At 36.1% G+C, this 19877-nt stretch overlaps 2 protein-coding genes across 2 annotated transcripts in view; one reads left to right on the plus strand and one right to left on the minus strand.

Moving 5' to 3' along the window:
• The window catches only part of LOC145266651 (uncharacterized), a 62153-nt gene extending 57950 nt beyond the window's left edge, over positions 1 to 4203 (plus strand). Inside the window, exon 2 of the mRNA XM_080122578.1 lies at positions 1079 to 4203. Within this exon, the coding sequence (XP_079978704.1) occupies positions 1079 to 1155 (77 nt within the window). The 3' untranslated portion in view covers positions 1156 to 4203. The remainder of the gene's footprint in view (positions 1 to 1078) is intronic.
• LOC145266622 (proton-coupled zinc antiporter SLC30A5-like) overlaps positions 1 to 19877 on the minus strand; it is a 103391-nt gene that overhangs the window by 8006 nt on the left and 75508 nt on the right. The window contains exons 11-14 of the mRNA XM_080122532.1: positions 15627 to 15832; positions 13594 to 13751; positions 4073 to 4202; positions 2006 to 2198 (exon numbers count right to left, since the gene is read on the minus strand). Of these exons, the coding sequence (XP_079978658.1) occupies positions 2006 to 2198; positions 4073 to 4202; positions 13594 to 13751; positions 15627 to 15832 (687 nt within the window). The remainder of the gene's footprint in view (positions 1 to 2005; positions 2199 to 4072; positions 4203 to 13593; positions 13752 to 15626; positions 15833 to 19877) is intronic.

The following is a 19877-nucleotide window of genomic DNA, read 5'->3' on the forward strand; positions in this document are numbered from 1 at the left end:
TTTCGTCACAACAATAATACTTAGTTCATTGTTTTTTACAAGGGAGTCACCACTTATCAAGGCCAGAAGGCTACTCGATTTTTTTTCTTTTACCCTTTAAGGACCAATGGGTAGTCTATTCCTTTATAATATTCATCATAACCCTTATCCTCAAGTGGCCTTTAAACTTGATAAGTGATGATTCATGAACTAAAAAAAAAATATGACAGTTGCAACTCCTAAATGCAACTTTGCTGTTCACTCATTTCTGCAATTTTTAAATCACGTACATTGAAGCAATGCACCATACAACAGCACGTCAACACGAAACAGCGCACTACAGCTTGAACAGTTTCAGTCATGTGATGTGGTGCGAATTAGCATATCTGTAAGTATTGTCAACCTGTCAATTCACATTTGGAATTGATGTAGAGTAGGTGGGCTCCCTCTACCGTGCTAGAAAATTGCACACACCAAAGAGTATCCGATATCTTTACAAAGGCATACCTCGCAGATGCACGGAGTATTGTTACCACATCTGGGCTGGTGCATCACGAGTTTCTCACTTTAACAAAAAAAAAAACAAAAAAACTCAAATCTAATAGGTCTGCACTATTGGCCAAGCTCCAACTTCTGTCAAATACTACAATGTTGCATTCCTATGTCTGTTTTGTGCGACATAATCACGTTGACACACTGCTTCATGATAAATCACTGAAGTTAAGCAACATTGAACCTGGTCAGTACTAAATGGGTGACCATTTGGAACTTCCAGGTGCTGTATGTGCTCTCCGCTTATCTCGGCATTGTTTCCAGTCATTCTGGACTTCTCCTTGCCACTGAACTCAAACATTGCTGATTCAGGAGAGGTGTGGTTGGAGATTACACAACCTTTGCCTCACAATTACACGTGCAGCTGCCCCTGCAGAGGCATCCTTTGTCTTTCGAGACTGAACAGAGGCATCAATGTTTTACAAGAACAGGGTGCGGATGAGAAATACTTCCTACATTTTAAACATTCAACTATGTTATTAACGAACTTATGCAAATGATTTTTTTGTTTAACGAATAATAACTTGCCATTTTTTTTTTCTTTCAGGCACCCTCATTAAGCAGTCGCGTTTGGACTGGTGCACGTCGTGCTTTTACCGTAAAAATATTTTTGAAATCTGGTGAATCTGTAACTGACACAGAGAGCTTTCCAAGTTCATTACAAGTTACGACGGCATGAAGTTGTTCCAGATAGAAAATCAATACAGCTATGGGTCGCAAATTTCAGAGCTACAGGTTCAGCACTTAAAAGAAAGCCACCTGGAAGGCCTCAAAGCACTCAAACGTCACAGTTTTCGAGCTGTGAAATTTTCTCTTACTCAGTTTCTTACATGTTCAACTCGCAAACATGTTTTCGCTTTGGGATTGGCTGATCGAACAGTCAGAAGAATTCTACACACTGATATGCAGTTCCATCAGTACAAATTAATGATTGCTTAGAAACTGCACGAGCATGACTGGGAAGATCGCATGTCAAAATGTGGGAGATATTTCTGCCGCACCCAGTATTTTATAATGGAACGTGCTCTAATGAATCCATAGCACTTCTACCCCCTTCACTTATATACTCACAACCAGAGGAACATCAAAATCCCACCCGTTTACTGTTGAACTTACTAGATTCCAGAAAACCTTCTCCTCTAATAGTTTCATTCCCTAGGACTGCTAGACTTTGGAATTCTCTCCTTGTTTCCTCCTTTCCTGACTGTACTAAATTGCAAAAGTTTAAATGTACTGTGAACAACTCTCCACAGTCGCCTACTACACATAATCTCAAACAATAGTCCCTTATGTTTCAAGTGGCAATATGTCTTGTTGTTGGTTCAAATATTGTAAAAATACATTTGAAAGACGTTAATAATAAACACTTGATGATTTATGCTTATTTCCATAAACGAAATATTTTTTAATTTTTTGTTTACGACAGAAGCAAACAATTAAAAAACTGAATTGTTTGTGTGCAATAAAATCTGACCTTGCATGTTTGTATTCAAATGAGAATGCTGATGTTGATGCTGATGATTATGATGATGGTGGTGGTGATGCCCACTTCCTCCACCCCCGGACGAATGGGAGTGACCGTGACTGCTATCTTTCTGACCGTGGCTGTGAGAATGGAAAACAAAGATTCCAACCAAATTCACCAACAAACCAAGAACTGAAATTGCCTGGAAAACACAAAAAAAAATTTTATCCATGAAACAAAACAAAAAACATTTGTTTTTATTTTCAAATTTTAAAAAATATTTTATATTTATATTAAAATGTTAGCAACAAATGTTTTGGATGGTGAGAGGAAAGACAATGTAAATTAAGGAAGAAGAATGAATGAAGCTAATAATTAAAAAGTAAAAAAAAAAGGGGACAATGACATGATAAAGAAAGAAAGAAACAGAGTGGGGGAAAAAGAAAGAGAGGCAGAGAGGAAGGAAGAGAGACGGAGAAGGGAGAAAAAAAAGAGTGACAGGGTAATTGGCCTAAAATGCATGTAAGATGCCTCCCACCTACAAACAAAAAAAAAAAACAAACAAACCAAAAAAAAAAACAGTGGAGAAATTTCGATTCTTTTAATTTTCAACAGATTTCTAACAAACCATCACTGACTTCTTTAACTAAACTCAAACCTGAAATATCCCACTTTTCATGCTTTTGGGCCAAAATGCTCAAATCTAGAAACTCGGACGCATACCTCCTAAAAATGGTGAAATTTGGATTCTTTTGATTTAACTGCATTCGTCATATCCATAGCTTTCTAACAAGTCGTCACTGACTTCTTTAATTAAGCCCAAACCTGAAATATCCCACTTAACATCTTCTGAAGCCAAAATGCCCAAATATGAAAATTCAGGTCCAAATTATGAAGCAATTTTTATTTTATTTTCACTGTGTTCCTTTTTACTCTAGCTTTCAAATGAGCTCTCACTCAATGTTTTAGCATAATTTTTTTGTTAAATTATGCCCAAATAACCAAAAAAGTGCCTTCGGAGTTCACTGTGCACTTATCCAGGCCACTCAAAGTTAAGTTAGAGACGTGAGCTGGTGATGAACAACGTCCGTGTGACAACTTAAAACGATGGATTAAATCATGCCTTACGTGACTTATAAATCTGACATTCTCGTCAAACCGACTTTTCAAAAAAAATTAAACATTTGATAAAATAAAAACATGACCACAGAATTGATTGAAACTTTCTGACAAGTTCTAGATCACATTTAATGAATATATACCAAATTTCTGGAACATTTCGCAGCTGATATTGTTGAAGCTGTGAAGCCATGAAGATAATCATCTAAGATAAGAATCGTCCACTCAATTTTAGACAATACTGTTACTGCGGGATTACTTTCCTCTGGACTACAACATGGTCATCTTCAAATTCAAAAAATATTTGTTAAAAATTGTCCACATAAGTGATCAAATCCTTCCATTCTATTCATAATTTTTCAATCCTCTCATAATATTCGTTTTTAGAAAAATCATTTGTAGGAAGAAGGGGATAAATTCTAAATCAGTTTCTTGATCCAAAATATTTTCTGCAAAATTTTTTTTTTGTTCTTATGCAGATTTGTGAGGTTTTAAACCAACACATTTCAGGTGAAAAACCTTATTACGTATTTATACGTCATGTTAAAATTAGTATAAATTCCAAAAATTATGAAAAATGATCCAGTAGAAGAATAATTAAAAGTAAAAAAAAAAAATCTATTTATAGACTTTTATCATGTTTTAATTCTGAAGAGTTCTCAAAATCCAGGGGAAGTAACATCATTCAATCATTTTGACTAAATTGTAATTCTTTAATTTAAAAAAAAAAAAAAAAAATTTCAGAATTGCGATAAATTATTTTTGGTTAAAATAAGTCTTGCACATTTCTACTGTATCATTTTTTTTTCATAATTTTTGGAATTTATACAAATTTCAACAGGACATGTTTTCACCTGAAATGCGTTTATATAAAACATCACTGATATCTACAAGCACAATTTCTTTAAAAGACACAAAATTAAGATTAAGAAGAGAAAATTCATTTTTTTAACCCACCAGTAATCTTTCTGTTCTTATTTCGGGAGGTTCAAACAGGCGTGTGACAGCTTCCGTAAAGACAAACAGGGCAATGATTATAAGAAACAAACCATTCACGAATCCTGACAAAACTTCAACGCGGTCAAATCTGGGAAGAAAAAATAAAGAAAAATAATTGTCTTTGTTTTTTTGTTGTTACAGTTTGCCTTAAGACAACATTCATTTTTCAGTGGAAATGGTACAGAGCTGCAGAACGTGGACAGGCATGCTGTGTTCAAATTCTGTTGTCGCTCTGACCCCCCCCTCCCATCATGCCCCAAATGAAACGAATAATTCTCATCTTGAGGAAGCACCATGTCATGACAAGCTTCTAGGATTGATCTCACTCCTGATCTGAAACGGAACACATACATCAAATCAGTTGCTGGAAAAATGATCGACTATTCTACCGCTCCAGTAGTTATCTCACTGTCGATGCAATTCTCTATCAGTATATATAAGATCCAAATAAAATCCTAAAATGGAATGTTGTTGTTACACCTGGGCAGGAGCTGCTCAGCACGTCCTATCCTGCCTTCATAGAGTTCAAAACTGGTTTCATAACCTAGTAGGTGATGCCCTTTTTCTCTTCCCTACAACCTCTTGCCCACAGGAGAGACGTTGCAAACCCGTCTCTACTCTATTGCTATTTTCATAGCAAGTGCTCGTCTGAGCTCCAATCTACAGTCCCCCTTTACCAAACTTTCATAAAAACTCGGCTAACTAACCATCAACAATTTCCCCCACTTTCTGTGTCTAATCTAAATCTGGACCATGCAGTAGCTTCTGGTGGGGCCTCTCGATGCCATACTAGTGGGTAATTGTTACGGCTTTACCTTATCATGTGCTACAAAAAAAAAAAAATTCTTCGTTTCTTTTTCTCTCTTAGTTTCCCCTCTCTGTCCTGCTCTAAGTAAATCTGTCGACCTAGTCCACAAATTCCAAAATTTCATCATGACAAGTTTCAAGAAAAAATACACGATTAAACCCGGTTCTCCAACTTCCAACGTAGACCCCTACTACCATGTCTCCTTCTCCAACATCAGGGGTCTTCGTTCTAACCTTCCAGAGGTTGAAACCCAATTACAGGAGACTAAACCAGACCTTTTATTTTTAAGTGAAACTGGCATTGGACAGGCTATTTCCCTAGATGAGTTTGCAATTTCAGGATACTCTAACTTAACTTCTAAATCTGACCCCCAAGATCGCCATGGGCATGGAATATGTGCCTATATAAAAGATAGCTTTCCATGTGGGAGGGACATCTCCAGGGAAGATCCTAACTTACCCTATATGTGCTTCCGGGTTGCTTTAGCTCACACTACTGCATTTATATTTACTCTCTATCGCCCCCACAACAGCGGAGTTACTATCTTTCAAAGCATATCTGAGAAAATTGACCAAGTCCTTTCTACCTATCCTTCAGCTAACATTCACGTATGTGGAGACTTCAATGTTCACAACGTCGAATGGTTGACCCACTCAAACAAGACCGATGATGAGGGGAGGTTCTGTCATGATTTCTCCATTGCCTATGACCTCATTCAGATTGTTCAGGAACCTACCCGTGTGCCCGATAATGACGGCCAGTATGCGAGCCTACTAGACCTTTTTCTCACAACTTGCCCTGAACTATGTTCAGTTTCTGTTCTGTCGCCTCTTGGATCTTCCGACCACTCTGTTGTATCAATTAAGATAAAAATGAAATGTAATAAGTCCCCAGACGTACCTCTTCATCGTACAGTATATCGATACACTAAGGCTGACTGGGATAGCTTCCGTACATTTATATCTGATCTACCTCTGCATTCCATGTTTAAAAAGGATGTGTCCTCTATAGTATTAGACCTAACTGAATGGTTAATTGTAGGTATTGACCATTTCATACCCTCTAAAAAGTTTCAGCAAAAACCTAACAGCCAGCCATGGTTCTCTCCAGAATGTGCTGCTGCCATTGCGCACAGAAATCACTTTTTCCACTGCTTCAAACGTAATAGATGTATGGAAACTAAAGCCGTTTTCAGGACTGCCAGCAACCATTGTAAGAAAGTAATAAGGAACGCAAGAGAGTTGTATGCTCAATCTGTTAAGTCCAAAGTAGCTGAGCAGCGGCTTGGTTCCCACCAGTTTTGGCAAATAGCAAACAGAATCCTGAACAGAAGCGTGTGCTCCATCCCAACTATTATCAATGGACCTGAGGTAATCTCGTCAGCATCAGACAAAGCCAAACTCTTTGTCAAGAACTTTGCAGCTAATTCTACCCTTTGCGACCAAGACCGCCAACCCCCAATATTTCCTCCTGTATCAGAAAACACGCTATGTGATATACGTATATCTGTACGTGATGTTGCGAAGCTAATCAAAAACCTTGATTCGAGTAAAGCAACTGGCCCTGATGGTATTCCAATTATAGTACTCAAAAAACTTCAACCTGAATTAGCGCCCATACTTACAAAACTGTTTAAACGTTGTCTTAAGGAGAATAGTTTCCCATCTCCCTGGAAAATCTCATCAGTATGCCCTGTATTTAAGAATTCAGGTGATCGCTCATCCCCCTCTCAGTACAGGCCAATAAGTCTCCTGTGCGTCATGAGTAAGTTGCTAGAATCTGTGTTAAATACAGAAGTAATCAAACATCTCAACAAAAATAACCTTCTTAGTGACACTCAATATGGTTTCCGTTCTGCTAGATCTACAGCAGATGTCCTTACAGTTATATCGCATAGGATTAGCAAATCTCTCGACGGTGGCAATCTTTCTAGGGCAATTGCTCTTGACATATCTAAAGCCTTTGATAGGGTATGGCATAAAGGTTTACTTCATAAGATCGCTAGCTATGGTATAGCTGGAAAAGTCTTCTCAATTATTAAATCATTTCTTTCTGATAGGTTCATAAGAGTAGTAGTTGAGGGGCAAAAATCAGAAGCTCACAGTATTAATGCCGGTGTCCCTCAGGGATCCATCCTGGGCCCAACTCTTTTCCTGATCTACATTAATGATCTTCCAAATCATATCCTTACATCATTTGTAGACATTTATGCTGACGACACTACCATTTATGGTAGCACATCTAAGACAGTAAACGACCAAGTTCTCTCCAATTCTCTCTCCTCTGATCTTGAGCACGTAGTACAATGGGGAAAGGAGTGGCTGGTTACTTTTAATGCATCTAAAACCAAGCTTCTCTCTTTACATCATCAACATTCTAATTCACATTTGTCATCAATTGAAATGAATGGCTCTCGTCTTCAGGAGGCCTCAAGTTTTGACAAGCTTCTGGGCTTGACCATTACTCCTGATCTTAAATGGAACACGTATATCAAATCTGTTGCCAAGGCCGCTGGAAAAATGGTGGGATCTTTCTATCGATCCAGTAGATATCTCACTGCTGATGCTATTCCCTACCTATATAAGAGCCAGGTACGTCCAAGGATGGAATACTGTTGCCACATCTGGGCAGGAGCTGCTAGAAAGGACTTGTCCTGCCTTGATAGAGTTCAAAATAGACTTCGTAGCCTCGTAGGAGATGTCCTTTTCTCCTCCTTGCAACCTCTATCTCACAGAAGAGATGTTGCGAGTTTGTCTCTGATGTATCGTTATTTTCATGGAAAGTGTTCAACTGAGCTTCAATCTATGGTCCCCCCTCGCCAAACTTTCACAAGAAACACTCGTATAGCTGTAAACACTATCAATAATTTCCCCCACTCTTTATCTGTGCCTAAACCTAAATGTAGATTCCATGAACAAAGCTTCTTTCTTAGAACTGCACGCCTGTGGAATTGTCTTCCGTTTTCCTGCTTTCCGGCTGACTACAATATGGTTGTCTTCAAGTCTAAAGTAAATAAGTTCTTGATGAGCCGTTCCATATAAGTTATTAAATTTACCAAATTTTCATTACTAATGATTACTATATTGACCAATTTCTACTGTACACTCTTTAACCCTTATCCTTGAGTGGCCTCTGGGCCTTGATAATGTGGTGATGCCTTTGTAAAAAAAAAAAAAAAAAAAAAAAAAAAAAGATTCCATGAACAAAGTTTCTTTCCAAGGACTGTCTGCTTGTGGAACTGTTCCACAGGCTGCTTCCTGGCCAATTACAATAGGGTAGCCTTCAAGTCCAATGTAAACAAGTTCTTGTTGAGCCGTCCACTTAAATAATCCAAATGCTAATCAATTTACAATATTAACGATTACTAGACTTACAGTCAATGTTCTTTATCTAATATTTTAATTGTTAATAATAATAGTTGATTTTACTAAATCGACTATCGGCAAGGTAACTCGGTGTCGCCCGGCATATTCTAACAGTAACAATAATTATTCATTGAAAAATTATACACTGATTCTTCATAAGTTTTAACTTAGGCTCTTAATATTCATGTCTGGATGATACTCTTTGGTAAAGTCATGATGATTTTTAAGTTTAGCAATTTCAACCCTAAGTCCGGGGGTTGGTCTCTCAACAATGTGGAATCCAGCAGGCGAGCAAAGCAGAGTCTGGGTAATTTTCAAATAAAGTGATTTCAACCCTGTCCAGAGGTTAATCTCTTAATGGCAAGAAGTCTTCCAGGTGAGCAGAGTGGAGAGTCATTGAAGCTCCTGATCCATTGGCTTATATTACTGGTAAACTGAAAATGGATAACCAGTTTATATGTAAGAACTGTAAGACGATCGAGATGAGAAGTTCAATGTGAACAAAATATATTTCGATGGCGAAGCTGTTGACGTTTAAAGAAATTGAAGAAATTTGTTATCTTGGTGATACCATTGGAGCACAGGATGGAGCAAATGCTGGTGTGATTACAAAAGTTAGGAGTAAAAGAGTATGTTCAGGAAACTACTACCTTTACTAATTATCAACCACGAGAAAATTCTACATCATGAGTATGTAGTATGAGGATATATGGAATTGTGCATTAAATGGAGAGTAACAATATGAAAATAATATGATGTGAGTTTTGAAGACATGATTAGATTTGGACAGAATAGGAAGATGTGTGCAGAACAGGAGACTTTGATGGTATGGCCACAGTGAAAGAATGGATGAGAGTTTGGAGGTTAGTATATGTAGAACAGTTAAAGTAGCAGGTTCAGTTCATGGGGGAAGGCCAAGGAAAACATGGGAGGAAATGATAAAAATGGATCTGAGAGAAAGAGGGATAAATAAAGACCTGGACAGAGTTAGGTTATTTAAGAAATCTCTTAAAGCCGTAAAACATGTTAAATTGATGATGATGGAGAAGGGATGTGTGGCAAAATTTCCATGATGAGGATGAAATGCTAGGCAATTTTTTTTCATGATTGTTAAGGGATGCATAATAAAATTATGATATTGAAGCAACACTTTTTATGATATAAAGAGGAAGGAGTTTGATTTTATGGCAGATCAACTACAGTGGGTCATTCTATGGCAGATACGTACATGTATTTGATTTGTATAATCTGAAAATAAATAATTTGCTGGGTAATTCCATTGCTTTATGTTTTCTGCTTTTTTTTTCCGTTTCCATTTGACTTGTGCGTCAAGTTTTGTGTTTTTGAGTATCTTCTGTTCGATGAGATTTGTTTGTGATATTTTATGTTTTTTTTTTTTCCGTTTCCATTTGACTTGTGTGTCAAGTTTTGTGTTTTTGAGTATCTTCTGTTCGATGAGATTTGTTTGTGATATTTTATGTTTTTTTTTTCCGTTTCCATTTGACTTGTGCGTCAAGTTTTGTGTTTTTGAGTATCTTCTGTTCGATGAGATTTGTTTGTGATATTTTATGTTTTTTTTTTTCTGTTTCCATTTGACTTGTGTGTCAAGTTTTGTGTTTTTGAGTATCTTCTGTTCGATGAGATTTGTGTGTCAAGTTTTGTGTTTTTGAGTATCTTCTGTTCGATGAGATTTGTTTGTGGTATTTTGTGTTTTTGAGTATCTTCTGTTCGATGAGATTTGTTTGTGATATTTTATGTTTTTTTTTTCCGTTTCCATTTGATTGTGCGTCAAGTTTTGTGTTTTTGAATATCTTCTGTTCGATGAGATTTGTTTGTGATATTTTATGGTTTTTTTTTTCCGTTTCCATTTGACTTGTGTGTCAAGTTTTGTGTTTTTGAGTATCTTCTGTTCGATGAGATTTGTGTGTCAAGTTTTGTGTTTTTGAGTATCTTCTGTTCGATGAGATTTGTTTGTGATATTTTATGTTTTTTTTTTCCGTTTCCATTTGACTTGTGCGTCAAGTTTTGTGTTTTTGAGTATCTTCTGTTCGATGAGATTTGTTTGTGATATTTTGTGTTTTTTTTTTTCCGTTTCCATTTGACTTGTGCGTCAAGTTTTGTGTTTTTGAGTATCTTCTGTTCGATGAGATTTGTTTGTGATATTTTATGTTTTTTTTTTTCCGTTTCCATTTGACTTGTGCGTCAAGTTTTGTGTTTTTGAGTATCTTCTGTTCGATGAGATTTGTGTGTCAAGTTTTGTGTTTTTGAGTATCTTCTGTTCGATGAGATTTGTTTGTGGTATTTTGTGTTTTTGAGTATCTTCTGTTCGATGATATTTGTTTGTGGTATTTTATGTTTTTTTTTTTCCGTTTCCATTTGACTTGTGCGTCAAGTTTTGTGTTTTTGAGTATCTTCTGTTCGATGAGATTTGTGTGTCAAGTTTTGTGTTTTTGAGTATCTTCTGTTCGATGAGATTTGTTTGTGGTATTTTGTGTTTTTGAGTATCTTCTGTTCGATGAGATTTGTTTGTGGTATTTTGTGTTTTTGAGTATCTTCTGTTCGATGAGATTTGCTTGTGGTATTTTGTGTTTTTGAGTATCTTCTGTTCGATGAGATTTGTTTGTGGTATTTTGTGTTTTTGAGTATCTTCTGTTCGATGAGATTTCTTTGTGGTATTTTGTGTTTTTGAGTATCTTCTGTTCGATGAGATTTATTTGTGGTATTTTGTGTTTTTGAGTATCTTCTGTTCGATGAGATTTGTTTGTGATATTTTGTGTTTTTGAGTATCTTCTGTTCGATGAGATTTGTTTGTGGTATTTTGTGTTTTTTTTCAATTTCATTTTTTTCTATTGTTCTATGTCTGTTGCATAACTCGTTTCATTTGTAGTTTTTGTTTCTTGTTTGTGTCTCGATTGAGATTGTTGACTTGGTTTTTTTGTGATGTTTAGATTTGGGTGAGGACCGTTTATACTAGGTTTTGTCTTTGTTCATTTGTGTAGTTTCCATCCAGCAAGGTTATTTTTTTGAAAATCTTGATTTTGGAGAGACTCAGGTATTTTGTGGTGGTTTTTCTACCCAAGAACCTTGTGATGGTGTTGTTCTTGAGCATCTTTTGTTGTGCAGGGTTTGAGGTGAAGATTATCAAACTGTTGTGTGGATGTCTGTAATTCTTTTATGAAGGTTAGGAGTTTGTTTGAACGCATATTTGCTAGCTTTTTTTATGAGGAATTCAGAATTAGAAGTAGTTTGGAATCGTTGAGTTATTCTTGAGTAAAAGCAGGTTGAATGGGTATTCTTGACATTTTTTCAGGCTTCTGTGAAGGAGATGTTCTGTGTTTAATTTTTATTACCTCTTTTTCTCTCTTCCATTCTTCACAGAATCTTGAGTCAGCTGAATGTTTTCCTTGGCAGTTTACACATTTCAACCCTTTCCTGGTGTCAGATCTGTCCAGTCCATAATTTTTACATAATTGCCTTTTGGTATATCAGTTCTCATGGTGCCCGAACTTCTGGCAATTATAACATCCAAGTGAATTAGGGATATAGATATCCACTTTCGTTATTATGTACCTGATCTTAATTTTTGTTGGAGGTTTGGGAGAGTTAAATGTGAGAATGTATGCATTGGTGTTGAATTCTTGATTGTTTTTCTCTTGTAAGTTTTTTTTTTTAAGTTTTGTTTGATTCCATTCATTGTCCAGTTATATAGTTATGCCCTTCTCACCACTCCTTTTGAAACGTTGAGAGATTTATGGGGTAGACTCTCATATTTTTTATATTTTGTAGTGTGGTGGCTCTTAATAATAGTTCAGCATACTTTTTGCTTTTTTAATTCCACTATCAAGGTATCGTTACATGTTGTTTTGATTGGTTTTTGAACCACACTTACTGTAAGATATTTATCTGTTATGAAGAGTGAGAGTTTAGTAATGGGTTTGTCCCCAAACTGACTCAAAAACTATGTACATTGGATCGTAAATGGTTACTTCTATTGTTTCAGTTTTTTTTTTTTTTTTTTTTTTTACATGGAGTTCACCACTTATCAAGGCCACATGGCCACTCAGGGATAAGGGTTATTGTGTGTACAGTAATCACAGGGATAGTGTAGCAATAGTATTGGAGAATTGGTAAGATGCCATTACTTAGGGGGGGGGGCGGTTCATCAGGAATTTGTTTGTGTTGGACTTGAAGACATCCAGATTGAAGTCGGGAGGGAAACAGGCAAGCGGAATAGAGTCTGTACAAGTATTAGTGTCCGGATGTGGTCTCTTGCATAATTTCATAATTTTATTTGATTTAGCTTGGGGGTTTATTGTCAGGTGCCATATGTAGAGTTTTGGATTTCAATGTCTATGCTCCCCACCCACCTCAGAGAATCATGAAAGAATGCCCCTGGGGAAACCAGTTTGCCTAGTAATATCAGTAATATCAGTTTGCCTAGTAATATCAGAGCTGCATAGCCAATGTACTCATGCTGATGACTGGCAGTTTAAATGTCTGTCCCTGGATTTTCATTGCCAAGATAATTACTTACCCAGGAACAGAAAGGGGTAAACATCCTTCTCAGCAAGATTGGCCGTACAGTACTAATTAAGATTTGGTTATAGTAAGCTAATATACTTACTAATTTCCTGTGTAGTGCTACCAGAAGCCGTGACAAGACAAATCAGTTCCTTCATTTTTATTGTTCATCAGTATTTCTATTTTGAAGCAATTTATGGATTATATTATAAAAATAAAAGTTTTATTTTATTTAAAATTTTATAAGAAATATGTTTATAAATTATAAAAATAAGTTTCTTTTTCGAATTTTAAAAATAAAAGTTTTTTATTTGAATTTATAAATATAAGCTTAAGAAAGATCGGAAAAATGTAATAAAAAAAGTATACATGCACAGGAGAGATATAAGCATGCGAGAAAAATTGCCTACTTCTGGTAGCGCTATGCCAGAAATTGGGAAGTATGTTAACTCAGATTTTGTAGATTTGAAAAAAGGCTGACATAACCAGCTGATTGCTTGGATCAGGTTCTTAAAGTACTGTTTTGAGAAGTGGGGGTGCTAAATTTTCAACAATATAGTGAGGTAAAAGGATGCATGACAAAATGTTTATGATATGAGGGAGTAAAATTTACAAGACCAAACTGTTCATGCTACGGTAGGGTAAAATTTCTACCATGAAGAGAGGGAAAGGTAAATTTCCATGATTGGGTGGGAGGTGGGGGAAAAATTGCATGATGGGAAAAGGGATGCGCAGAAAAAAAACTCTTTATAATACAGAAAGTTTTTACATAAAATTGAACGTACCCAAAAGAAAAGATCCGAGTTGCCTTCCATCGGGTCATCACAGCAGCATAGAGACCCATTACTAAGGCTGAACAGTCAAACATCATGTGGAAGCCGTCAGAGATGAGACCGAGGCTGTTAGTCCACACTCCATAAACCAATTCAACAAAAGTAAAAGTCTGAAAAAATTACATGAAAATTATTTTATTGCTTCAAACTATTTAAAAAAAAACTTTTTCTTTTCAAAAAAATTATTTTATTGCTTCAAACTATTTAAAAAAAAAACAACTTTTTCTTTTCAAAAAAAGGAGACATTTATTTAGCAACAAAACAGCAGAATTTTTATTTTATTTTAAAAGACTAAAACAGAGGAACACAATGTTGGGTTCTTGTCCAGAATTCCCCCTGTATAAAAAAAGAAAAGAAAATTTGCGTACATTATGTACGTAAATGTGACAAAACAAAAATATGTTCCAAAAATCATGTAAATTGATCAAGTAGTTTTATTTATCTAAAAGAAAATCATTTTTAAGTGATTAGTGGGAAATCATAGGCATTACAACATAAACCTTGCAAGTATGAATTATTGAGTTATTTCCCTTTGTTTTCTTTTTTTTAGATTGTTTTCAAAATGGTAAAAAAGACAGCTGCTCTTCTGTTATTTCTAAAATTTGATTTTCTTAGTTAAATAAAAATAACTAATTGATCAATTTCCACGATTTTTTGGAATATGAAATTTTTGTTCTATCGGGTATGTACATCACAGATTTTTTTTTTACTTTTGCTTTTTTTTTTTTTAATATAGGGGGAGTTCTGGACAAGAACCAAATTTTTTGTAAACAATTTAGTAAAGGCCGTCATTACTGGAAGTTGTTGTGGCAGAAGCTTTATTTTAAAAAGAGTCCTGAAAACTAGAGGGAAATTCTTGCTTTTTTTTTTTTACATGGGAGTCACCACTTATCAAGGCCCGAAGGCTACTCAGGGATAAGGGTTATTGCGTGTACAGTAATCAATGAGATAGTATTGTAGTAATCATTAGTATTAGGGGTTTTGATAGAGTGCCTTACTTAAGGTGTTTTGTCAGGAGTTTGTTTATATTGGACTTGAAGACGTTCAAGTTGTAGTCAGGTGGGAAACAGGCAAGCGGCAGAGAGTTCCACTGGTGTGCAGTTCTAAGAAAGAAGCTTTGCTCATGGAATCTATGTTTGGATTTAGGCACAGATAAAGAGTGGGGAAAATTATTGACAGTAGTTTCAGCCAGACGGGTGTTTCTCGTGAAAGATTGGCAAGGGGGGACGAGGATTTGGAGTTCAGACGAGCACCTGCCATGGAAATAATGATAAAACAAAGATAGGCTCGCAACGTCTCTCCTGTGGGAGAGAGGTTGCAGGGAAGAGAAAAGGGCATCCCCCACTAAACCACGAAGTCTATTTTGTACTCTGTCAAGGCAGGATAGGCTGTTTTTAGCAGCTCCTGCCTAGATGTGGCAGCAGTACTCCATCCTTGGACGTACTTGGCTTTTATACAGATAGAGAATTGCATCAGTAGTGAGATATCTTCTGGAGCGATAGAAGGATCCCACCATTTTCCCAGCGTCCATGCCAACAGATTTGATGTACGTGTTCCATTTCAGATCAGGAGTGAAGGTCAAACCCAGAAGCTTGTTAAAACATGGGGCCTCCCCAAGATGAGAGCCATCCATTTCAATTGATGCCAGATGGGGATCAGAGCGTTGATGATGTAAAAATAGAAGCTTGGTTTTGGATGAATTAAGTGACCAGTGCAGTAAATATTTTTTTGCGTCATCTCATGCATGCTTGGTCCGTTTACCTCTCTATACACAATGTCAAGAGCCCTTTTATGCCAGTAAATATTATTAATTCATGCTACAGAAAACTTAAATCACATATCAAAAATTGCTAAGGTATCAAACTATTGAACCCCTTGAGTATCTCACAAATTATTAATTAGATTACTTGCTTACTTAAAGTTTAACATTTTTTTTTTTATTTAAAAATGGACAATCTTACAAGAAATGCAAGACAAAGACATACCATATTAATGCATAAAAAATAAAATATTTTTCTGGAATCAGATTCTTCAAGAATGTGTCGCAAGCCTCCTTTGAGCAATCCGAGAATCGAGAGTGATGTCTTGTGGAGAGCTTCACCTGTGATGCTGTATAATGGCAAACCAGCAGGAGAATAACCAATAAAGTTCACTTTCGAGCCTCGACTTGGAGAGACGAGGATAAAAGTAGCTGGAAAAACAATGGATATACATTAAACCGTTTTTAAAGACATGATAATGGAAAATTCATCTGAATACGAAAAGAAACAGAAATATTATTATATAAGAAAATTTGTGAACATTGGCTGTTGCAATTTTTCGCATATGACCACAAAGATTTAGGTGATTATTAGTGTTGGGACGATTAATCGGAATTGGAAATCGGAAAAATCTGAAGATTTGGGGATATCGGAATCGGAAAAATTGATACCTATTTTCCGATGCCAAAACGATTCTTTTAATTGTCCTTTTTTATTTTATTTTTATTAAAGCGAAATCTTCCGTTGCTGGTAATAATGATAAAATAATAAACATTTATTGATTTTAAAATACAAGTAAAGCTAAAATCGATAGATTTTCCTCCACAAGTGTATTTTGACATTTAGGAAAATATCTGCATATTTAACGTGTTTTTACGAAAATCTGGGAAAATAACAATTTTATAGTTAAATAATTAGAGATTTATGAAGAATCGGAATCGGTAATTGTATGAGAATCGGGAATTTAGTCCAGAATCTGTAATTGTATCGGAATTGGGAAAAATGTTGGAATCATCCCATCACTAGTGATTATACTCATAAGAACGAACCAATCAAATGCTACAATCGCTTCATAAAATATATTTAATCTCTTTGAATCCTGTTTTTTTTTCACAAGGCATATCACCACTTGAATGTAAGGGCTACGATTTGGAACCATGCCTAGGAAAGATTAACAAGATGTTGGTTTACATTACATTTAAACTTTTGCATATCAGTACAGTCAGGGAAGCAGGTAGCAGGAAGGGAATTCCAAAGTTTAGCTGTTCGAGGGAAGAAATTATTAGAGTAGAAAGCTTCACTTCTAAACCTATCCCTTACTACAGTATCCTTTCATAACTTTCCGTCTTAACACAAGAAAGCCACTACACTTTGCTAATCCTCACCAGATTAATTCTTTACTTGGAAAAGCTTCTTTAACTGGATTACTGCTGCCATTTTTTTTTTTAATCAGTTTTCATCCAGAAAAAAAAGGGCTGCTAAGTTGATTGATTGATTGATTGATTGGTTTTACGGCATATCAACCTATGTGGTCATTTAATGCCGGAGTCCTTTTTTTTTTTTTTAACTTTGTTTATTGGGAGGGGGGGAATGACTTTTTCAGCCTTTCCTCCCTTTTTTTATAAAATTGAACTAAGAAATTAAATGTTGTATTTATACATGGATATGTATATTTGGGTGACTTTAAATTTCCTTAAATTTTCTTATATAAATTTACTTTCCTTAGGTATGCTAGAATATTTGCTGAGTTGACCTTTTCAAAAAGGTCTTCCATATTGCTTTCTGTATAATATAATTTTCTAGTTGGGGCAAGGTCATCACACCCAACTAGGATATGTTTTACTGTGCGTGTCTCCTGGCATGGGATGCACTCTGGCGCCGATTCTCCATTTAGTATATAAGAATGAGTAAAGTTGGTGTGCCCTATGCGCAGCCGAGTCAGTATCACATCTTCTCGGCGTGATCTCTTGATGTCCGGACATCGTTCCTTAAGTTCAGGTTTGATTGAGTATAATTTGTTGCCCTCTTGCTGACTCCACCGCAGTTGCCATTTTTCCTGTATGTATGCTTTTATCTGGGGTCTAAGATCAGTATGTGGAATCTTAAAATTGTCAGTTGGAAGGTGAGAAGATCTTTTTGCAGCTATATCTGCCCTGTCATTGCCTTTGATCCCCACATGGCTGGGGATCCAGACAAGAATAATGTTTTTAGTGGTTGAAAGGATATTGATTTTTTCTATTAATTTTGTTGTTAGTGGATTTTCTTGTTTTTGATTTTGTATAGATAATAGGACTGATAGAGAATCTGTGAGAATGATGAAGTTTTTGGTGGTTTCCTCTGAAATTATGTTGAGTGCTAGATCGATAGCTATAGTCTCTGCAGTGAATATAGATGCTTCATTTTGAAGATTTCTCTTCATTGTGGTTTTATGGTACGTTGCTGCACATCCAGTGTGATTGTTGCTTTTAGACCCGTCTGTGTAGATAAAGGTGTAGTCTGAATATTGTAATTTTAAATGTTGAAGTTCGTCGTGGTATTCAATAGGGTTTGTTGTAGATTTGGACTTTTTGTTTAGGTTGAGTTTTATTTCAACTTGTTTCATGGTCCATGGGGGTGTTTTAGGCAGTATGAAGTTGTGAATGCTGGAGATTGGAATTTTCGATTCTTCAATGCTTTCCTTCATTCGGAGCCCGAACGTTTTGATAGTTTTTCTTCTCATGTTAAAGAGTTCTTCATATTTAGGATAGAAGGTACATTGGTATGCAGGGTTGTTTGGGCAAGACTTCAGTTTCAATAAATATTGAAGGGCTAACTTTTCTCGCCTTAGATCTAGTGGGGGTTCATGTGCTTCCGTGCATAGACTGTTCACGGGGGAAGTTCTGTATGCTCCTAGGGCCAATCTTAGGCCAGTATGGTGAATAGGGTCTAGGCTTTTTATATATGATGTTCGGGTTGATCCATATATGAAACAACCGTAGTCTAGCTTTGAGCGGACTAGTGCTCTGTAAAGTTTAAGGAGTGTTTCCCTATCTGCACCCCAATCGGTATGTGCTACCACTCTCAAAAGATTTACAGCTTTGTTACATTTTTTTTTCAGATAGTTTATGTGTGGGATGAATGTTAACTTTTTGTCAAATAAAATCCCTAAGAATTTGTACTGGTCAGTAACGGGTATGGGCATTCCTTCCATGGTTAGGACAGGATCATTATGCATGTTCTTTAGTTTGCAGAAATGCATGCATTTCGTTTTTCTTTTGGAGAATCTAAATCCATTCTCTTCCGTCCATCTCAGTACTTTGTTTAAGCACAATTGAAGCTTCCTTTCTATTATAGATATATATCTAGATCTACAGCATATTAGGAAGTCATCCACATATAGGGAGCAATCTACCCCAGGGTTAAGGTTTTTTACAATGTTGTTAATTCGGATACTGAACAGGGTCACTGACAGTATACTCCCTTGAGGTACTCCATTCTCTTGTTCTTTCAAGTCTGAGAGAGCTGTGCCAACCTTTATTCTGAACCATCTATTTTTTAAAATATTTTCAATAAAAATTGGCATTCTGCCTTTTAGTCCAAGCGCCTTCAGATCCCTTGTAACACCGTACTTCCACACAGTATCGTAGGCTTTTTCCATGTCAAAAAACACCGCTGTTAAATGTTCCTTCCTTACAAAGGCTTCTCTGATGAACGTTTCAAGTCTGACTATGTGGTCTATTGAACTTCGGTTTTTCCTGAATCCTGTTTGAAATTCTGTAATAAGATTCTCTGTTTCCAGGAACCAGATTAGTCTTTTGTTTATAATCCTTTCCATGGTCTTACAAATGCAGCTTGTTAGAGCTATTGGCCTGAAATTCAATGAATCTGAGACGTTACTTGATTGGGATTGGAGGTTTGAGTTTTCAGATTTGGGGATTGGTATTATTGTGGCCTCTTTCCAGGTCTCAGGTACGTTTCCACTGGACCATATAATATTGAAAATTTCAAGTAGGTATTTCATTGAGGTTTCTGGAAGTTTTTTGAGGATTTCATATGGAATTTCATCGGGCCCTGTAGCTGTGTCATGGGATTTGGTTAGCGATTCTTTTAATTCAGGCAAGGTAAGAGGTTGGTTGTATTTTTCAGTATTTTGTGATTTAAATAGAATTTTCTTTTTCTCTTCCTTTTCTCTAATCTTTTTGAATTTCTCTGTTTGTCTGTCGCATGATGAAATTTTTGATAAATTATCTGCCAGGTTATTGGAAATGTCTTTTTGATCGGTGTATATTTTGTTGCCTTTAGAGATGTGGGATATTGGTGTACTACTACACTTTCCTTCTATTTTCCTCATCATGTTCCAAACTGTTTTTGCCTTGGTATTCACATTAATTTTGGATATATAATTTCTCCAAGTTGTTCTTTTGGATTCCTTTATGATTCGTCTGGCTTTTGCTCTGTTGTTTTTGAAGAAATCCAGATTTTCGCTTGTTGGATACT

This window comes from Euprymna scolopes, chromosome 4 (genome assembly GCF_053919585.1).
Source record: "Euprymna scolopes isolate OS-2025 chromosome 4, ASM5391958v1, whole genome shotgun sequence".
NCBI lineage: Eukaryota > Metazoa > Mollusca > Cephalopoda > Sepiida > Sepiolidae > Euprymna > Euprymna scolopes.